Source organism: Pungitius pungitius, chromosome 3 (genome assembly GCF_949316345.1).
Source record: "Pungitius pungitius chromosome 3, fPunPun2.1, whole genome shotgun sequence".
Lineage (NCBI taxonomy): Eukaryota > Metazoa > Chordata > Actinopteri > Perciformes > Gasterosteidae > Pungitius > Pungitius pungitius.
This window is the reverse complement of record NC_084902.1, coordinates 6,370,072-6,391,542: the sequence shown is the minus strand read 5'-3', so window position 1 is coordinate 6,391,542 and position 21,471 is coordinate 6,370,072. Positions and strand designations below refer to the sequence as shown.

General features: G+C 44.3%; 2 protein-coding genes across 5 annotated transcripts in view; one reads left to right on the top strand and one right to left on the bottom strand.

Moving 5' to 3' along the window:
- The window catches only part of grm5b (glutamate receptor, metabotropic 5b), a 52,741-nt gene extending 39,121 nt beyond the window's left edge, over positions 1 to 13,620 (bottom strand). Inside the window, exons 1-7 of one of the 4 annotated variants that reach the window (XM_037448939.2) lie at positions 11,528 to 11,646; positions 11,371 to 11,439; positions 6,847 to 7,234; positions 5,824 to 6,267; positions 5,516 to 5,630; positions 612 to 686; positions 270 to 444 (exon numbers count right to left, since the gene is read on the bottom strand). In XM_037448939.2, coding sequence (XP_037304836.2) covers positions 270 to 444; positions 612 to 686; positions 5,516 to 5,630; positions 5,824 to 6,267; positions 6,847 to 7,083 — 1,046 coding nt within the window. In that variant the 5' untranslated portion in view covers positions 7,084 to 7,234; positions 11,371 to 11,439; positions 11,528 to 11,646. Of the gene's footprint in view, positions 1 to 269; positions 445 to 611; positions 687 to 5,515; positions 5,631 to 5,823; positions 6,268 to 6,846; positions 7,235 to 11,370; positions 11,470 to 11,527; positions 11,647 to 13,339 lie in introns of those variants that run through there. The other 3 variants (XM_037448850.2, XM_037449027.2, XM_062561123.1) reach the window with 3 other exon arrangements.
- Positions 13,621 to 17,411: 3,791 nt separating this feature from the next.
- Positions 17,412 to 21,471, top strand: tyr (tyrosinase). Its single transcript, XM_037464935.2, has 5 exons — positions 17,412 to 18,475; positions 18,942 to 19,158; positions 19,457 to 19,604; positions 19,787 to 19,968; positions 20,546 to 21,471. The coding sequence occupies exons 1-5, from the start codon at positions 17,648 to 17,650 to the stop codon at positions 20,791 to 20,793; spliced, it is 1,623 nt and encodes a 540-aa protein (XP_037320832.1). The 5' UTR covers positions 17,412 to 17,647; the 3' UTR covers positions 20,794 to 21,471.

Below are 21,471 nucleotides of genomic sequence, written 5' to 3'. Positions count from 1 at the left end.
TAAAATCTCAGTGTTTATAATCATCAATAGATCGCCTAAAAGGGTTATATCAGAGAAGAGCGCAAAGCCACGGCTTTGTCTCTCCATCTGCCCTCAAAAACATCCAAGGGCGGAAATTCCCAAGTGGATCACACAGCTTCAATGGAGCCGCCTGGCTTTAAAAACGTACGCAGAGGAAATCAAGCACCGATTGATGCATCTCAGTCATATTAATCATCCCTGTAAAATCCCACATAGACAGCTCGGCGTGCCTTTTTGGCTCCACTGACCTGCCGATGAGTAGGAACTCTCCGACCAGTCCCTGGCGTCTCATGGCCATGAGGATATTACGGACAGTCATGCCTTCACAGAAACAGGCCACCACTCTGGCTTTGGGCAGGTGGCCTCTCAGCCTCTCCAGCAGCCGATCGAAGCTCTGCTCTCCAGCATTGCTCCAAATTTTACCTGAGATTTTTTTTTTTTTTTTAAAACAACAATGTGGGAAAATTTTAATAAACACTTACACAAACTGTACACATGCAATGCAGTTTCTAACCTGACAACAACTCTTGGTAATGTTTAGTATTAATATTAGTTAGTTAACAGTGGTTGTCTTGAACAGAGTATCTGACCAGAGTGGGCGATGCAGATGCCCTCCTTGGCTGCCATGTCCTTGAATGCTTCCATCCCACTTTCACCATAGTTGCCTGGAAATCCATTAAAAAAAAAATAAGTTTGTTTTTTGTTTCATAATTACTAAGAAAACAGTATAGGAGAGTAGCATTTATGTATAAATAGACAAAGCAGATAAAACGACGACCTTTATTATCGGTTATTTTGGTGCAAAAGATGACACTTAAGAGACCTGATCCCATCTGATGTTTAAAAAAAAAAAAAAAAAAAAAATCGACCCCTACCAGTCTACACATGAAAGCTCAAATCTCCCCACTGTGGCACCCGATCCTTTGCCAGAGAAAGTGGGTGACCTGGAATGTATGCTAATGAATGGTTGTACACACTGGCAAAGAACATGATAGGATTCCCCTCTTTAATTTCTCTGCCTCTCCCTTTTATCTCTTCCCCTAGTCTGTGTTGGCGGTAGAAAACATCTAAATTGTCGCTTTCTGTTTTTTTCACACAATGACGTTGTCACATGTATTACCGTATAGTAGAACATATTACGTATGATACGGTAGAACGCAGTCTTGCTAAGTATTATTGATCTGTGCTTGAGGAGGCTAAAAGAAGAGGTCATATGAGAAAAAAAAAGATACAGTAGAAACAAACAGTAGTTGTGGAAAAAGTAATGGCAGAAAAGGAAGCACACAGAGAACATGGGGAAAGAGGAAGACACAGAAAGTAGAAAGACATCCCACAATCACTGACCGCTACTACATCTCAGTGTGTGTGTCTGTGACAATGTGTGGTGGAGCGAAGTGTAAAGTTCTGTAATTAGTGTCTCAGTGAGAGGACTGGGAGACAGATGGTACAGACTGTCCTTCCCCTGCATATATTAACGCACGCACGCGCACACACACACACACACTCATACTGTTACCATCATCAAAATCGATAAAGCTTGTAACCTACTTCACTCTGGTCTCAAAGGGGATTTATGTGAGAGACATTTCTCTCGCCCTCTTTCTCTCTCTCACACACACACACACACACACACACACACACACACGGTAAGCCTATCATGCAACTCTTCATCACTCTGCCTCTCGATACCTCAAACGCACATGTACTCCACGCCACTTTGTATGACTAGCACTCGCTGGCACAAAACAATTACGCTTCCGGCCCTACCGAATAAAAAAAAAAAACACACCCGCGGACACACAATCGTCAGTTTGTCATCACTGTGGATCAAAGCGCCTGTCCGCTCTTACTCACTACCGGTCCTTAAATAAGGCTGCTTTTCACAGGTTTGAAATTCCATTTAAAAAAAGGCATCCAGAATTATTGTGGCTTACTGTAAAGAACATTGAGGCGCGTCACAATGTCATCTGGACTTCTACGCATGCAAAGCAGAGTGCCAATGAACACGGAATCTTAACACTCCACTTTGAGATCGCTCCAATTCGGAGCAGTCGATACCATGAAACTCATGCTTACTTCCATTCACCTTGAACACTGTCCTCCGTGTAGCTCTAAATGTATTCATTAACACTAGAGCCGTGGCCCCCTGCGTGAAACCATCGCACACCTCCCGTACAGCGCACGTAACCCAGTCTGACGGACTCAATCTGGTTTCATTATTCCCTTTACCGCTGTTTGGTTTAGTCCCTCTTACATCTCGCTGATTTCCTCAACAAAGCTGTGTGCAAATAATCCCTAAATCTAAATATATTGTTTCAGTGATAAACAGAAAAAAAAGAAAAGAAAAACAGCTTAAAGTATTTTTGCCTTCTTTCAGAAAAAACATGCCGGATTAATAAAAACAGAAATCCTTTTTCACTGTGCCCTGCTCACGTGCCCTCGACCCTCTTCTTTTTTTAACTGTCCTTGTTATTCATCTGACACTTTGCGGAAAATTACCACATTTCAATCAAATCAAAGCTGAAGAGTGGAGCTCCTCTTTCTGCCTCCTCTACCCCTACTCTCATGTAGCATTAAATCAGGAAGGACATTTTAAGAGGCGGAGAGAAGTGCCTCTGCATCTCTCCCCCAATCTTTCCTTCTCACCCTTCCTCCATCCTTTACAACTACCACCCTCAACCACCTGCCACTCTTATCAGGTCTATTACATGCAATTACACGTTCCCTCCCCTTCCCCTCTCTAGCTTCCTGGTCCGGGTTCTTCATTCCAACACTCGTTCACCCCAAAGAAAAGCAACATGCACTATAAATGTTAACATTATTGACTGAAGGGAATCCTCCCAACAGTCACTCTCTCCTCTCCTCGGTCTCCTCCATCCTCACCAATGCACTCGCCACCGCATGTCACATCTGGAGGTGCCACGACAACGTGCAGCTGAATGTCACAAACAGAGTAATTCCCCCGGGGGGCAGATGCTCGCTGACAGTCGCACTCAAACACGGAGTTGGACAAGATTACAGAATCACACGGCTAATAGAGCGCACACACACAGAACCACAAATACTGAATCCGACTCCAGCTCTATATTTATATTGGTATCCAGTCTGTGTGTTGAGAAAGTGTTACGTAAAGTTAATAAGAGGCATCTCATCTACTTCTACACTCAATTTAGAGCTCTAGCTGGCAGTTGTGTCCTTTATTGATTCCTGTGTCAGTAGTTTTCTTGATTAATCGGTAAATAGCTTAGTCTATAAAAATGAAATGCCAATTACAATTTGTTGAAGCCCAAATGATTGTCCTCTAATGACTTCTTTATTTTGCTTCAGTCGATCACTCAAAAATAAAAACAGAAGCAAAAAATCTCACTCTGTGCGGGTTTATATTGTTTTATTAATTACAGATAAAATATGAATGTCCCAGAAACCCTCCTCGTAAATACAGAGCAAACATGTAAGCACAATCAGTGCCCACCATCTGCACAGGTGAAGGTAATTACATATAGTTTACAAACTATTTCCCAGCACCTAATGTACATCCTCGGCTAAATGCTTTAAGCAGGGTTTAAAATGGCAACCACTCAGAAGTTTTTCTCTTTTAATGACCTCGCTAACATCTGTGCCAAAAGGAAATCTCTATTTAAAGCTCCCTCAGGACTTGCACACCATCGATCTATCTTAACAGAAGCCTTTAAATGGATTCCCAGTTTCTGCAATAGCAGCCAGAGTCAATAAAAATCCAGAATTCTTGCTACATTGGGACCCACCAGAAACTGGCCCATGACCCACTTTGAATAGTCACCCTTACGCAACACTGCAAGAAACATCAACAAATATGGGAGCATATTCAGTTATTCTCCTATACACCAGGTTGTGGGAAACGGTCCAATTTTCTGTAATCAACCCCAAAGAATTGTGTTTAGTTGTTGTCAAGTGTTTGCCAATATGGAGCGTTTGAGCCTTTGATATAGTGGCTGGAGAAGTAATTAAATAACTCTTCCAGGCCAGTTGGCGATGGTAGGTAGCGCAGTAACAAATTAAGGAATTAAATGTTGCGAGAGGCGAGGTTGCGATAACAAAAAATGAATGAGATGTAGTCTTTCCCTCAGGTAACACAATTTCAAACCGTATTGGTGACATAAAAGGCTTTGCTTTGGTTTGGTTGTTAACTTTTGATTCACTGCGCCCCAGAAGAGGTTAAAAAAATGCTTATTCTGTACACTGCCCACCACGACCCATTCCACTGTCATCAGAAAGAGAGAGAGAGAGAGAAGGGGAATGGCAGGAAAAAAAGAGACTGTGAAAAAGGGGGAGCAAGAGTGAAGAGGTGGGGGAGGTGGTTGGCATCTTGATTTATTGCGGGACTGATCAATTTCTGTTGCAGCGTGCTTGGGTGACGCGTGTCAAATTCTGTGTCAATAAAACCCCTTGAGCTGAATTGAGTTAAACTGAACCGAGGGAGGCGGTGAAAGAGCGATCAGGAGTCTCGTCAGGGAAATACTAAATGGAGACCGAAACCCAAATGCAACCGTGTGTGCGATTAATCATTAGTTTGTTTTACGATCCAGATCGTAATCAATTACTGGACAGCATGTGCATACATCTACGGAGTAGATTGCATGTCCCGTAATGGAAGTGGATGGTGGACAACACCTTGACAGCGGCGATTGAAGTTGTTGTCTGTCCCACACACCTCAGCTCAATGGAAAACAGTAAACATAGTACTTGTTGCTATAACTACCAAAGCCCCTTTTCTCAATCTGTCCTTTTTATCCATCTCAAGTACTTGGTCCTCTGCGGTTTTCTGGCACTATTCAGATTGCGTGCTTTCCCCATTCTCCCTTATCCCTTGGTTTGTTTTCTTCCTTGATAAACTCTTTGTTTCTTTTCACCCCCAACCCCCTCTAACCCTCTTAAAAAGGCAGTAGTCAACCTTCCGGACCAGTTTCAAGGTCAAACCTGTGTGTCTGAGGAAACAAAGACACAACACTTCCCAGACAAACACACACAAAGCGACTCGCGCTCTCTCACACACACAAAAGCCTTCATACATAAGACGTGCCCAGTGTTGCACATCGTATATACTCCATGTACCTATATACAGTGCATGTGTGTAGGTAGGTAGGTTTACAAATACTGGAATTAATTTGAGAATAGTATCACTGATGTAAATACTTAATCGCTTTATACCGAAAACAACTCCTACGCACAGATCTATTGATTAATAAATCATATTAATTATAATAGAACATTTCTAATTTAGATCTACTGTGTCACTGCAAAGTTTTTTGCTCCTTTATGAAAACCTCCCCCACTGCATTACCAAGACAAACAGATAAATGTTTCTTTCTAACACATATGCGCAAACTGGTATCCACATGTAGTATACACTTACTTACATACAAAGAGAGAACAAGAGAACAAGAAAAGGGAAAATACTAACGTGTGTCTTTGAGCTTAGAAGAGGAGTTAAAAAGAGACATGTGGGTGGTTGTACCTTCGGTGTGTATGGCCGAGACGTAGCTCCAGTTGTATCTCTTGACGATGTCCACCATGGCTCTTGCCTGCTGGGCATCCGAAGGCACCACCCGCATGAAGTACTTGTAAAGGCTCTGGAATAACAGAGACAAAATCAATGAGGGGCAGAGTTATACAGGAGCACCGGGAACATTCAATTCAGCAAACATTTGAGTCAGACATAAATGAATCAAAGTCACACCAAAGGAGCAGCACTGCATTCTCTCTCCAGCTCTCCTTCTGAAATGTACAGGCCCAACACCTGTACCACCCTCAACGCAGTCTCACCTTGTCACTGAGGTCCATACTGGTGGCAGAGTAGGCAATCTGTGGTATGTTGAACAGCTGTAGAAGGTTCTGGACCTGGATGGCCACCGAGCTCGACCCCGGTCCAATCAAACCCACGATGGGCTTCTTCCCCCGCATCGGAGTGGCGGAGGGGTCCGCGCACTTCACCGTCGTCGCTCCTCCGCCCCCTCCTCCCCCTCCCATGGGACCTCCTCCACCCCACTCCTCGGCCTCGTCGGAGGAGACGAGCGAGTCCCGTATGAACTCGATGCTCTGTTCCAGAGCCACAGCGGAGTGCCAGCAGGAGTCCCGGATCTCGCAGCCCAGGGAGATGTTGGGGAGGATGTTGGGGTCGGTGTTGATGCGGTCCAGGGTGTACATCATGGCCTCCACCCTCTGGATGCCGTACTGCTCTCGCACCGCACCACACTTGCGCTCGTGCACCTGTGCCGAGAGGATGGAAGACAAGATGGGAGGGAATTCGAACTGGCATTTAGATAAGAATGTTGTCTAAAGCTTGTCACTACGGATTAATTATTCCGACAGATTTTTTTTAGCGGCCTGGATGAACAGTAAGCGTATTTCTTTATTTTGGCTTTAACAAATGCCTGCTTCACTGCTGGGATAATATTGGTTTAATATTCTCGTGGCCACGTTCAGAGAAAGACTATATGTGACTTTAAAAAGTTGGATGAAAAAAAACTAAATTTAAATTGTTACTGGGGAAGCAATTCTAGGTTGAAGGTTCTTGGACTGCTCTTGGACAGCATTTTAACTCAAATGGATTGCATATTTGCCCAAAAAGGCTCTACCATAATTTTTCTGAACATAATTGTATCCATTTCCTGTATGAACTTTCAAATCCAGTAGGTGACCACAATCTACACAGTCTTAATTTCTTTTCTTTTTTATTGCACACTTTTTCAAGAGGGGGCAGGGAGGATTATAATGGTAGGGGGGAACCACTGGACTTGCTAGAACTGTGACAAACAAACCACCCTGGAGACAAAAACACAAGCGTACCTTGTCAGCAGGAGGCTGATGATGGACGGAGAACAACGCTCCGATGATGATGTCACCAGGTATGTGTGTTACAACTCGCCGTTCGGACTGGGCCGTTTCAGCTTGATTTGAGCCCACCCAAATGGACAGAACTTGCAGCAGCCAAAGCATCATCTTGGTCCGTCGAGGCAACATGGGGGAAGCAGATCTCAAATTTTGCGCAGAGCCGTCACAGGAAACTGCTTGTCCGAGAAACATTTCTCATGGCCATGGCAATAAGCTTGTGGCACAGAGGAGTTTTTATAAACGGATGACGATGGATTCCTTTCTTCTGACTTGTCGTTCTCGCGCCTCGGACTTCAGAGTGGTACCATCACTGCAACGGCTGAGACAGGTGCTGCAGTGCAACCTAGAAAATCAATAAGAAAAAAAATCTGGGCTAAGTCTCATTGGCTGAAGGAGCTTTAGGCTCCCCCATTTAAAAAGGTACAGTTGGTCTCCACAGAACAGGTGACAGGTAACAGGGAACAGACAGACTTATTTACATAAACTTCACACTTTTACTTTTCCATAAACCGCCGGTTTAATGTGGATTGCATCAATCGAGTTAAGTTATGCAGCATGGAAATACAGTAACAACTATAATGTGGGATGGTCTTTAACTCATTGAACATTACTACTTAAGAAAAATAAGGCCTGGCATGCTTGTATTTTTCCCTCTCACCTTATGGGGGGGTTGATCTTTAATTGACATGGGTACTAAATGAAATGGACATAATGTCCATTGCTACAGCCATTACAGTGACCAACATAATGAGCAGTTGCTCCTGGTTCTTAATGAAAATTAATATGACAACTAAAGAATCGGCCCTAGACCAGTGGTCTTGATTTATGTATCAGGGCCCTTTACGGACTCTGGCCCAGCTTCATGGCTTTGCCCTTTTATTCCCGGTGCGGAGCCCTAAATCATTGGGATCTGAGCCGAGGCACCACAGTCACCACCGTCAGCGGAATATCAATAACACAACACTTCACAGCTTCTGGGAGGAATATTTAGGTGTCTTACAAGTTTTACACAGTAATCACTCGTGAAACTGTGACAAAGTCCCATAAAACGATTGTCTGTCACATATATTTTTTTAATCTATTATACTTATGGTCCTTGAGGAGTGAAACGCTGTGATGCATATGGTATGACTTTGGCTTTTGGGAGCTCACTCCACATTGAGGCCCTTTCATTGTTATCATAAACCGTATACATCTTAAAACTCTGGTTTTACTGTGCATTCGGGGCTTTTGTATTCCTTATGTTGTAGGACAGAAAGCTGACCAGTGGACTTCTTTTGTTATAAATTATGGAAAATTACCGAGGTTAGGTAGCAGGGAAGGAACCACTTCTCCCGCACTACTCCACTCCTCCGCTCTCTTCACTGGCCAGTGGCTGCCCGCATCCAGTTCAAAACATTGGTGCTCACGTACCATGCTGTGAATGGCTCGGTCAGGTGTACATACAGGACATGGTCAAACCCTACATCCTAACCCGCACACTGCGCTCTGCATCGGCCAAGCTGCTTGTTCCTCCCTCACTGAGAGCAAAACACTCGGCAAGTTCATGACTCTTGGCTGTCCTTTCTCCGAAATGGTGGAATGAGCTCTCTGATTACATCAGGACCACAGAGACTCTTTACATCCTCCACCGCAAACTAAAGACACACCTCTTCAGACTATACCTAGACTAAAACACGAACAAATTGTAGCACTTAAATACTAATCATAGGCGCTTTACTAAAGCAGTTGTAAATCTGCTTATTTGATGAAATTGCACTTTCTTATTTCTTGTGAGTTTGTATCCTTATGGTTGAAATGCACTTATTGTAAGTTGATTTGGATAAAAGCCTCAGATAAATGACATGTAATCTGAAAAATTAATTTTGCATGATTCAATCTACTAGTAATAGTACTTTTACTAGACCAAGCATAACTCAAAAGGTGGGGCATCAGTGGTCTCATTGTGAGTAGACTTTTAAGTAGCCACGCCCCTGCAAGCCTTATAATTTGCTTAACATCAGTTCTACACAAATGCTTAACAGAAAGGGAGGAGGAGGCAAAACCAGATCTAGGTTGTGACAAGGAGGTGGTGGTAAGTTCAGTAGGGAAAGGGTGGAGGGAGAGACGGGGGAGAAAGATAAGAAGGTGGAGTGGAGTACATTTTAGAAATAGAGAGGATGAGAGGGACACGGCGGAAGGGAAGGAAAAAAAGAGTGCATTAGAAGATGGAACAGAACAAGGGAAGCTGGGGAGGGAAGAGTGAAAGGTGTTAGATGGAGGAGAAAAGAGGTAGGACGAGAGATGGAGAGTAGACGGAAAAGAGATAAAAAGAGGCATCAAGGGACAGAAAGTCTCACAGAATGTAATTAACATGAAAGTGTCAGGAAGGCAACAGGCTAACTGCTGCTCTATTAATGAACAAGTCAAACTAAAGTCTGCGCGCACACACACACACACGCACACGCGCACGCAATTGTGTCTGTGTACCCCATCCTTGAAGTCTACTGGGCCGTTATTGTCATACGTGATTTTGTAACCCTCTCTCTCACCAGCCAGTTTCCTCTCACTGGGACGAGACACCGTTTCCTCACGCATGCCTCTCCCTCTAACACTCTCTGTGGCGCTCGCCCTCTGTGTCTCTCTCTTGTTGCGTAGGCCTAACTGTAGCTGCGGGGGAAAGAAAAGAAAATCCTCATTCCCCAAACAAACATCTTGCACACGCCATTGGGCATTTATATGCATTGGTCTATCTAAACTGCGCACAAGGGCATTATAAAACCTTCCAAATCACCTTACAGACACAGACTGAGTGCACATAGGCAGAGACAAACTGCCCCCTCTCTGTCTTGCTTTAATTTGCCAAGTTTCATTAGTGCTGACATACTGTTTTATGTGTTGTGAAAGCCTTTAATTTACTATTCATTAGTTGGGACCATAAAAATTACAATTCATCTAATAGAATCCACAAGGACATTCATTTTCTCTTCTGAATGACAGACATTTGTGTTTGTAATAAATGCTGGGCAGCATCTGGAGTTTTCGTTGTTGCTCTCTTGACCGTAAAAACTTCGTTACTGCATATTTTTTGGTAAGCCAAATGGAAATCCTTCTTGGGAAACCTCAATGAACACAGAGTAAATGTGCACCATCGACTGCCACCCTATGTGTGTTTCTGAAATGATTCTCCAGCAACCCAAATTGGTCAACCACCTTTTCTGATGTACACAAGTTAAAGGTGCCACAGTTTTTTGGGGAGCTTTAGTTATTTCCTGGGAAGGCTTTTGATGAGTGGGCATGTGACAATGTGGTTTCATTCGCTGTTGTTCTCGAGTGGACAGAGGCACTATTGTTTTTGCACCTGGGCCTCAGGAAACAAGGTGCTTTAGCAAGTTTAAAGTTAAAAAGGTATCTTTGAATCCTCACCAACCACTGCTATGTAATAAGAATTCTCACAGTGCCACTGGGAGCTTTTGCCGTCTCCCAGACCACATCGCTTGGGCTAAGAGACAATCACATTTGTGTCTCTAGTGTATTTTCCCAGACCGCTACAGCAAATTTGTATTCCCTCTCAAGTACCACTAAATAAATAAGACGTGACACTCAATGACCTTATGCGACAATAAAAGGGTGGGACAATGTCAAACACCATCAGAATCTCTCTAAACCCATTCATGCACGGGATAAAGCCAAATACCTTCACTGCAAACGACGAGCCACCGCAAACTATTATATTATATTATTAATAATACATGAGTGTGTGTGTCGTCGCAGAGGGGAAACACACTCACGGGTTTACCTGCTGCCCTGCACAGGTGACACAGCGGAGCCCCTCTCCCACACCAGCTCGGACCTTAACATCACTTCTTCCTGCCAAGGTTTTATCACGGACTTTCTCCCCCATTACAGACACGTTCGGTCAAACTTGCTGTCTGCGAGAGAGACATCAGATCCAGAGAGCACAACAACAGGAACAACGAAGACGACGACGACGACGACTGGCGCAGCGCCGCGCATCCGTCCCACGCGACGGGAGAGATACTAGAGTCCGTCATTTGCACCAATTTAAACAAACACGCATTTTGTCTTCTTCTTTTTTTTACAAGCGAATGGTGCAAAGGCATGACAGAGACACCGTCTGAAATGAACATAGCCACAGAATGCGCGGGTGTAAACAGCGTTTCTGATCCCTCTCCGTCTTATTCGCGTGAATTGATTTTCCCACCGCTCGCTTCGGTGCAACCGGCTGCTCTATTCTTTTAACCGGGTAACATAGCTACCGGGTGTGACCTTTGCAATTCAACTCAAGGATGAATTGTCCAGATCTCACTGGGAGGTGAATCCATTCAAATAAACACTGCAAGAACAATAGGTGATACCAAAGTGCGACAAAATCACTCTGAGCAGAATATTGAGCAGGGTAGGGAGGATAAGTCTGAGGAAATGCATTTGTCTTTCATGGAGCCAATGGATTCTGTCAAATCGAACTGTAAATCTCACCTTATATGAATCTATGTCCCCTCCGGCGTCACTTGCACGGTCCCGCTCGATAATTAGGTTTTCAAGTTGCTGCCGCAGAGGAAAGATCCTGCCGATTATGTGCAGCCCGGCGTGTACTGTCACACACACACACCCAGTCACTCAGTCACTCACTCACCCAGTAGCCTGTGAGCTCGAGATGTTTTCCCGTCACGCACACCTGAGCCTGTCTCCAAACACCTCTCTTCTTCATCCCAACCGTTTCGTCTCCTCCTTCTCCAGCCCCTCGCCCCCCGCTCCTCTCCTCTCCTCTCCTCTCTCCGCTATTCCCCCCGCTCACCCGCCCCAATATTCCCAAATGTTACCTTTCTAATTTGACCCAAACCCCCACATTTAAATTAAAAGTTAGCCCCTCTTGGCCTCACGTTTGTTTTTAGGCATTCCTTTCCGGCTGTCCTTTATCTGACCTCTTCCTTCCCGATGTGATGAGAAGCGAGGACCAACAAGAAGTTTAACTTCGTCAAGCTAGCAGATGGTCCGCAGACTAACGTTACTTAACTTATTAAAGTGCGACGGGCTTGTGTTGCGTCAAACGTCTAAACTTGTATGAGTTAACAGTTAGATGTAACTAGTTCAAATATTTTTAGCGAATAAGGTCAAGTTAACTTTAAGCTAGTGATACGCTACTTTATGGTACGCATATTCGGCTAACAGCTAGCTAACGTTAGCAGAATTATTCCGCGGACGTTAGCCTAGCTTCAAGGCGGCTCCACTACGTTTACCTTGCTAACTCCTCGTCAATTTGTGATTCCAATATTCCCCAAACTCCACTTCTATCCTATTTAACACCAAAAAGTCGTCAACTATACCTTTACAACAACGCGACGAAGGAGACTAATTGGGGGTGAAGAATTTGACATGACACCTATCAAAGGGCTCGAGAGTGATTCAGCCAATCAGAGCTGAGTTCCGGTACCAACAACACAACATGCGATTTAAACGCTTTAACAAGCATCAGTGTACGCGGCGTTTTAGCCAACACGTGTTTTTAGAGGGTTCCCAAGTATGCAGGGTGTGTTAAATCGCGCCAGCAGAGGGGGGCAGCGGACAGATAGACACATAGCGAGACACCGGGCGGTGTGTGGTTCAAGCCCAGCTTAGTGGTTTGTTTGATGTCGTTACTTTTTTTTTTTCGTCACGTTTGTTTTTGCATTTTCCTCCACCCGACTCAGTCTGCCCGGTGCTCTGCCTACACATTCCTAATTTGCAGAATGAAGATGGACCGTCCGTCCAGCCGCTCTGATCACAGGCATCAGAGGTGACACTGGGCTCGGATAACGACGCATTGGATGCGATCGATAACATTTTGAAGTTCCACAGCCGTCCCGGGAGTAAGAAGCAATTAACCTATGCTGCGGGCTTACAGTTTCGCCTGGAATCCGTTTAAAAGTCCCACAAAGATCAAATCATTAACGATAAAGATAAAAATAAAAAAAATCAATACAAATCTAATGGAAACGTCCTGCTTCGCGGCGGACGTCGCAGTCATATCTTCCGGTGACTGACGGCCACCGGCAGTAACGAAATCAGATTCTTTGCGTACTCAGCTCTTAATGGCATGATAACGATTGATTCTGAGGATTGTTTTATTTAGAAATGTATCTCGGGGGAGAATGGGCTAAAAAAATTAAAACGACTTTTGATAACCAACCCTTTCGCTGACGTTTGCAAGCTTTGCAGAGGAGGGAATTTATAAATTAAAATATATCATATGTCGCCATCAGCTCCAAGTGAGAAGCCTATAGACACCTTTTCTCCCCGTAATATAATATAAGTGATTGTTTGTAAATGGTTGTATGCGTCACTTTGAGGTGCATCCCCATGAACTTGCTGCTTCAGGTGAAATATATGCATGATAAACGCTCTCTACTCGGTCACGCCACTGCATCATTTCCACCTCCAAGAATGGAAAGCAATAGAAGTTACATACCTTTGCTTGCAGGACAGGTGAATGCCCCTGGAGAAACACAGCATCCCTCACGCGTCCATCAGCGTATCATGCTGTCGGTGCGTAATCTACTTTTTCACTATGGCAACAAATGAACCCCCCTGTCCTTTTCCTCTCCGCCTCCAATAAGGAAGCTGCGATGGCGTCACAGGTCATACTCCCTCACTCTCTCTCTCTCTCTCTCTCTCTCTCTCCCCTCTCTCTCTTTATCTCTATCTCTCTCTCTCCCTCTGTCTTTCCCTCGATATCACACCTACCTCCAAGATACCATCTGGAGATACAGGCCCACTGATTGCGAGTAGCCCGAGAGAGAGAGAGAGAGAATGAGACATCGAGGGAGAGACAGCGAGATAGGGAGATAGAAAGGGCTTTAGAGAGCTTGGTTTTGACAAGGCTTGGATTAATTTGCCAGCCAAATGCATTTGGGATTAACAGACCATTAAAGGGGCATAGATATAGGCTACACACAAGCACACACACCCACGCACACACACACACCCACGCACACAACTACATCAATTCCCACACTGTCTTTTACACACAAACAGGCTGGACGCGGCTTTAGCTGATGCAGTGATAGCCTTACTAACCCTGACCTCTCTCTCCCTGTGTGTGTGTGTGTGTGTGTGTGTGTGTGTGTGTGTGTGTGTGTGTGTGTGTGTGTGTGTGTGTGTGTGTGTGTGTGTGTGTGTGTGTGTGTGAGTGAGTCAAGAGCTGGATCCTCTGAAGGACACGGGGGACCTGCCGGCCAGCATGTACCTGGCCATCCTCCTCAGACTATATCACAGAGACTAAAGCTGGTGATAAAGTCCAGCATTTGTTTTAAGGTCATAAAGTCAGATATTCAATCAAACAGCCACCAAAGTGGTGCATATCAATAAAAGCTGCAGGATGAATATAATCCTACGCCGCTGCTAACACTGTAAAATCTTTTCATTTTAGATTAAAGGTTATATGAGTTATATAGATCTCTTGAATACGCTGGTGTTATTGTCTATCAGAGAATCTCCCTGAACATGTAAATGGTTTCTTGATCACTTACATTGACGTCAACAATGCCTGGAGACTCAGACCCAGTTTCTGTCTGCTGTCGCTTTACAACATGTCTTGGATTTTCTGAGGTTTAAAACAAATGAAATACCAGAATAATCTGTGGTCTCATTTCCATGGCAACCGTTCACTGCTGTAGTAAAATATGCAGCCAATCAAGTCAATCTCTCTCTCTCTCTCCCTCTCTCTCTCTCTCTCACACACACAATCACACACACGCACACACAAATTCCACTCTTTGATGCTACAGGAGGAAACTTGAAACGTGATTGATGCAAATTTGCGTGAAAATTTAATTCGATGTTAAAACGTGAGATTGATTGAAGAATTGGATTGAAATGTAAGATAAATCATCCAGTCAGTGACACAGTCGGTAAATCAATTATTCAATGGCATTTCAAAATAACACTGGATACCTATGGTTGCCATGGAGACATAGATGAATTACAGGGTTGTCAGTTGTCTGTGATACTCCTACACTAAGTAGGACAAATAGAGAACAAATAATGCCAACACAGAAATGAGGACATCCGTTATGAAACATTATTTCCCGTGAAATGTGATTCATGCTTCAGTGAACATGTAAAGATTGGGAAATTGTCATTTGTTTGTTTGAATTGAACTAATCATCATGATTGTGACATATGGTAAACATCTAAGCTCTGCCATTCATTGCTAATAAGCCTCATCATCTTGATTGTGTTGCACCAGGTATTGACACTTACTAAACATTGATCATGATTTACATTTGAGCCAAGATACTTCCTCCTAGGTTGAAACAGTGTCATGATGGCAACAAGTTTCACGTCAGTCAAACAGCTGGACGCAAAAGGCAGGTCTGTCCTCCCATATTTGTTCCACTCCACTCTCCAAAAATGTTGAAACTAGTTAAAACACAATGTAATCAAGTGGAAAACGTATTTTATCATTGGCAGATTTATGCAGATATTAAGTCCTGAATGTAGCATGTAGTATAACATAATGATAACGTGTAACACTGTAAGCATTGTTTATTTATAACATTTTGAAAGAAAGGGTGTGTTTTCAAAGCGCTTTAGCAAAGGGAACGTGTCCTCAGATCCGCTGGCAGGTTTTTCCAAAGTCTGATCCAGAGTCTGGGTGGATACAAACTAGAAGCAGCCTCAGTGTCGATTGTTAACTGTCAACACAGGTTGACAAGCTGTCATGTTGTCGAGGAAACCCTGAAAATAGAGACAGCACACAAACTAGGGATGGTGCCGTATGTGAAATGCACCTTGCAGACATGAAAGTCCTAAATAAAAGGGAGCCACTCTTATCAATACAGAAAAATCCAGCCATCCTTGGGCTGTAACTAACATTTATTTTCATTGATAGTGATTATGGTTACCTTAATTCAGAGGTCTTCAACAGGGGGTCCGATCCGATTCACAGGTCGTTAGCTCCTTGGGCAACAATGTGTAATCTATGTAAAATGTCTCCCTTTGAAGTTGTCCTTTCCAGGGCTTTTCATGTGATTAATCTTTGTGAACTGAAAAAAGTCACATGACCTTCCAGCTGGACCTTCAATTCCTCCCGTTCTAATTACAACTGGTGATCCTAAAATCCTGTTGACTGTTCTTCTGTTTAAATGGCAACAAATGGGTCATGCTGCCCTCTTGTGTCTGGTTAGGGCAAAATAATAATAACATTAACAGAAAGCTTTACTTCATGTCAGTGGTTGTTAAATATTCTGTAGTTAGTGGTATGAACTGCTGTAACCTGAGAGCTTCAAAGAAGGTGCAATTCTCAGTAAACCCAAAGAAAAGGGCGCTCTATCTTATACTCACACACACACACACACACACTGAATGCTCACTCAGAGTAGCCCTGCAGACAGGTTTATCCTGTGATGGTCATTCATGTGCGTACTACTGGGTTCCTGCAGCGGGATAAGCTGCTCCCCGTGCCTGGCAACGGCAGCATGTGACCGGCTTGTGATCCCGAGGTTTGATGCCCTGGGCCCGACGCTAGGCCACGATAGTCTGAGGAATCAGAGGAGCCAGCACACACTGAGGGAAAAGAAAGTCCCACAGTCCGTCCTGCTCTTAGTTTCCACGTATTAAAGATTGTTGGGTCGGGCTCGCCACGCTATGAAAACACCACTCAAGTAACCTGTTCATATTTAAAAGGGTCAATGAAATCAAAGGTTTCCTAAAGGACGCACAGGCGTTTAAACTCATAAATACAGTCAATACTGTAACTTCATGCTTTACAACTAAGCTACGTCCATGTTTTATTGCAGTCAAATATTTTCTATAGTGTTGCATGTGTTGTAAATTTTGCTCATTTTACAGCTCTGCTTTGATCTAGAGCACATTACCCATTTGTTGATGTTCATCTACATCTTTGTTCTTCACACACAGCTGTGGTCCCATAGATAACAAGTTATATTGAGAGTTGTAGTGCTGTAAATACTCGATAATCTGCCTCACTTTTAAGACAACTGACAAAGAAACTGGTCACGGTCAATAAGTATTTTGTACAATAGCAAACTGCTTCTCTTCTGTTCTCACATCAATATACATAAGATGTCGGATTACAAGATCTTTTTTAGAATAGCTATCGCACATCAAATGCACACTTGATCATGCATAAACTCTGGTCTTTGCCGAGGGTAGAGGGTCGTGCGCACAAACACAAACACACCACACGAGGTTCTGCCCGAGGTAGAATGGATCAGGGGCCGCCTGGTCTTAAGACAAAATGTAAGCGGAATCAAGAAAATTATCCTTAGCATGTGATAGTGTGAGTGCACATTCTTGAGTGTGTGGTGTGTGTGTGTGTGTGTGTGTGTGTGTGTGTGTGTGTGTGTGTGTGTGTGTGTGTGTGTGTGTGTGTGTGTGCGGGGGTTCATGTGTGTGTAGGCCTGCCAGAGTGCGTGAGATCACAATGGGATCACACACTTTGCAAGAGGACGGCCCCCTAAAACAGCTCGATGAGTGGCAAGAGAGCTGGACTTGTGGTGTAGGAGTGAGGAGGAAGGTGCTTCGGTGGAGGGTTCGATTGCAGCACGTTTCAAAACCTGCAAACTGCAAGCGAGCACGCTAGTAATTGGTCGCTTGTATGAATACAGGTACCTAAAGAGGGATTTTTTTTTTTTAGTAACAGCAGTGCCACATTTTGCATCTCACTCTGCCAGCTGAAGCCTATGAGGTATTTCCTCCGGGTACGGTCGTGTCCACCTTTTACAGCGGGAGCTTACGCCGTCTGACCTTCGCCATGTGGAGCTTGTATGCGTCCGTAGTCCTGCTGCAGCTCATTGGGACCTCTCTATGCCAGTTCCCTCGACCGTGTGCCAACTCAGTCGGGCTCCGGACCAAAGAGTGTTGCCCGGTGTGGGACGGTGACGGCTCGGCCTGCGGGGCCCTGTCGGGCCGGGGGTTTTGCGCCGAGGTGGAGGTCTCAGAAGAGCCCCACGGGCCCCAGTACCCGCACAGCGGGATAGATGACAGGGAGCGCTGGCCTCTAGCTTTCTTCAACCGGACGTGTCGTTGTGCTGGAAACTACGGAGGTTTTAACTGTGGCGAATGCCGGTTTGGTTACTGGGGTTCAAACTGTGCCGAGTACAGGGAGTCAGTGCGCAGGAACATCCTGAGCATGCTGCCCGCTGAGCAGCAGAAGTTTGTCTCCTATCTGAACCTGGCCAAGAACACCGTCAGCCGTGACTACGTGATCGCCACGGCAACGAGAGCAGAGATGGGGGAAAACGGCGAGAACCCCATGTTCTCCGACATCAACACCTATGACCTGTTTGTCTGGATACACTACTACGTGTCCCGGGACGCCTTCCTGGGAGGGCCGGGGAACGTATGGACAAACATCGACTTTGCACATGAATCCGGGGCATTTCTGCCGTGGCACCGGGTCTACCTGCTCCACTGGGAGAATGAGATAAGGAAGCTGACGGGAGATTTTAACTTCACCATCCCATACTGGGACTGGAGGGATGCCGAGTCCTGCGAGGTGTGCACCGATGCTCTGATGGGCGGACGCAGCCCCCTCAATCCCAACCTCATCAGCCCTGCTTCGGTCTTCTCCTCATGGAAGGTAGACTTTTCTCTCTCTGGCTCTGAGTGAGTGCGTCTGTCAGAAAAAAACAGAAGGTTTTCACTTTGTGTAGATCTCTGAGAAAATCTTCTCATCCATTAATAACAGCCTCAATATTCCCTTTCCCACAAAACAAAGAAAGGCTTTTTACATTTACATTTAATTCGGCATATCTGCTGTTCCAAAGCTGGTTTAGCCTTTTAATCCAAAGAAATGGATGGATTGTTTTGAAACACATGCAAAAAGGATCAGAGTGAAAATCCTACTTCAAAGGATTTTTATTCACACAGCAATGGAAAGACTTTATTCAGAAAATTCCGATAGAAACTCGGCAGTATAGTTCTTGCTCTTCAATGATGTGTGGAGCTCTTTAACGGCGGTATATCAAAGAAGTGTTTGTGTGTGTGTGTGTGTGTGTGTGTGTGTGTGTGTGTGTGCGTGCGTGCGTGTGTGTGCGTGCGTGTAGGTGATCTGCACCCAGCCAGACGAGTACAACAACAGAGAGGCGTTGTGTAACGCCACCGGGGAGGGTCCACTGTTGCGTAACCCCGGCAACCATGATACCACCCGCACGCCGAGACTCCCCACAACAGCGGATGTGGACTTCGCCGTGGGCCTCCCCCAGTACGAGACGGGACCCATGGACCGATCTGCCAATATGAGCTTTAGAAACGTCATAGAGGGTACGAGGGGTTCAAACACACAAACACACAAACACCATTGAACCGTTTTATTAACCATTGAACCAAAACCGAATCAACTGTCTAATCTGGCTAATTTGTTTTGTCCCACTTGGTTTACACTGTAAGAAATGCACTCATAAGTGTGTATTCAAAGACAAGCAACACAAATTCTTCCCACTTAAACTGAGTAAATCAATTTTCTGTTCATTTTTCGTCAGTTTGTTTGACATCGTCTGTCTAGGCCGTATCAAAAGTGACACAAAGATGAGTCAATGAGCACTTTTCTCTCCTCCTGCAGGTTTTGCCAGTCCGACCTCAGGTATGGCAGTGCAAGGCCAGAGCACCATGCACAACGCCTTGCACGTCTTCATGAACGGCTCCATGTCCTCCGTGCAGGGTTCAGCCAACGACCCCATATTCCTGCTGCACCACGCCTTCATCGACAGGTATGACCACCCGCACCGACTGATGAAACAAGAGAGCTCGCGCTTTCAGTTGTTTTTAATTAATGCAGCGAAAAACCACATTCATTTGATCAAATATTCATGTGTTTAGAAATGAGATGAAGGGAGGAGGTACCTCTGTTTCCTCCTGTTTATCTCCACTGTTTCTTCCTCCTCTTCTTCAGCATCTTTGAGCGCTGGCTCAGGACACACCAGCCTGTCCGGACCAACTACCCACAATCCAATGCTCCCATTGGCCACAATGACGGTCACTACATGGTGCCCTTCCTGCCCCTCTACAGGAACGGAGACTACTTCCTGACCGACAAGGCTCTAGGATTTGAGTATGCCTACCTGTTGGACCCTGGTCAGTACAGAAGGACGATGTACAAATGTTCCTTCTATACATACAAGCAGGACTTTTCAAATATAACATTAATATTGCATTTCCCGCATATTTAATCAGTTTTACTGTACTTAAATATTATTGTATTTTTCATTAGATATTATAGTATAATGTATCATTTGTGTTTCAAAATCAGTGGCAGTAGTGGAAGCTTTAAGTTGCACATGTGATGAAGTAGTAATTACAATATTGAGCCACGATTGTTGGCTGTTCTGTTAATTTCGAAGTCTATGATTTGTTTTACCTAGGAAACAAAAAACTGTGCAAACGGACCTGTTGTTAAATAAATGACTAAAATGTAAATGATTTTATATATTGATATATCTTTCACCACTAGATGGAAATTGAACGCATAAAATATTTGATGGTTATGCATTCCTTTTTAATAGTCTTCTCAGTTCATAAAGTCACTCACGTAAAAAATAGCCCAAATCAAAATGTTCTCAACTACTTCTGTAAAGGTTCCATAATTCTTTCTTAATTATTTTATAAGACGTCATTCATAAAATATGATTAACATCGTATATCACCATTACAGGCCAGAGGTTTGTCCAGGAGTTCCTGACGCCTTACCTCCAGCAGGCCCAGCAGATCTGGACGTGGCTCCTGGGGGCCGGGATCCTCGGGGCAATCATCGCCGCAATCTTTGCTGTGGTGGTTGTTTCTGCAAGAAGGAAGTGGAAGCGCAACCAGAGGAAGAAGAGGGTGCCGAGCTACGGAGAGAGACAGCCGTTACTGAACAGCAGCTCAGAGGAAGGCTCGTCTTCATACCAGACTACTCTGTAACGCACAGATACACTGTCTATACCCCACGAATGAACTATTAGGGACACTCAGTACTTTCGTGTGGCTAATGCATGAGCTGAAACCTGGTGCAAGATGAAATGTTTCATGGATTTACCTAAATAAATCTATTTAATTTGTAAAGATATATCTAGCAGATAGTTTGTTGTCTTTGCCTTTCGGTTATAGACTCTGCTGGTCCACAAATTAAATTAATTTCATCATTTTAAAATGTCAGCAACATCGATTTTCTACATTTCCAATGTTAAATGTGTCAAATGTGTTAGCACTTCTTACGTACTTCTGGCGCCAACCTGATGGTGACAGAGGGCATCATAGTATAGCTACTTTGTTTTGGGGAATTAGCTGAACTAACCCTTTAAGCCTCGAGGCACTACACATGAAGATGATGCAGAAAGAGCAGGGACCCACTATTAGGGAAGATACTCATACTTTACAACAAACTAAGTTTGTGTTACACACACACACACACACACACACACACACACACACACACAATACAGAGTCATTGACACAATGCAACACAGGTCAGTGTGCAAATGAAAATGTCAAGATGTATTGGCTGCCCTACAGTTGTCTTGTGATAATTTGTACTGTGACTTTGAGTATACATTATATTTAATGTCTATTAAAAAACTACTCAGGAGTCAATGACAGCAA

Bases quoted from the DNA above. Each gene is read 5' to 3' on its own strand.
- tyr (XM_037464935.2), top strand. From the start codon at position 17,648: ATGTGGAGCTTGTATGCGTCCGTAGTCCTGCTGCAGCTCATTGGGACC. The intron at 19,605-19,786 runs GTATGACCACCC...CCTCTTCTTCAG, and splicing joins CACCACGCCTTCATCGACAG to CATCTTTGAGCGCTGGCTCA. The intron at 19,969-20,545 runs GTCAGTACAGAA...TCACCATTACAG, and splicing joins TGCCTACCTGTTGGACCCTG to GCCAGAGGTTTGTCCAGGAG.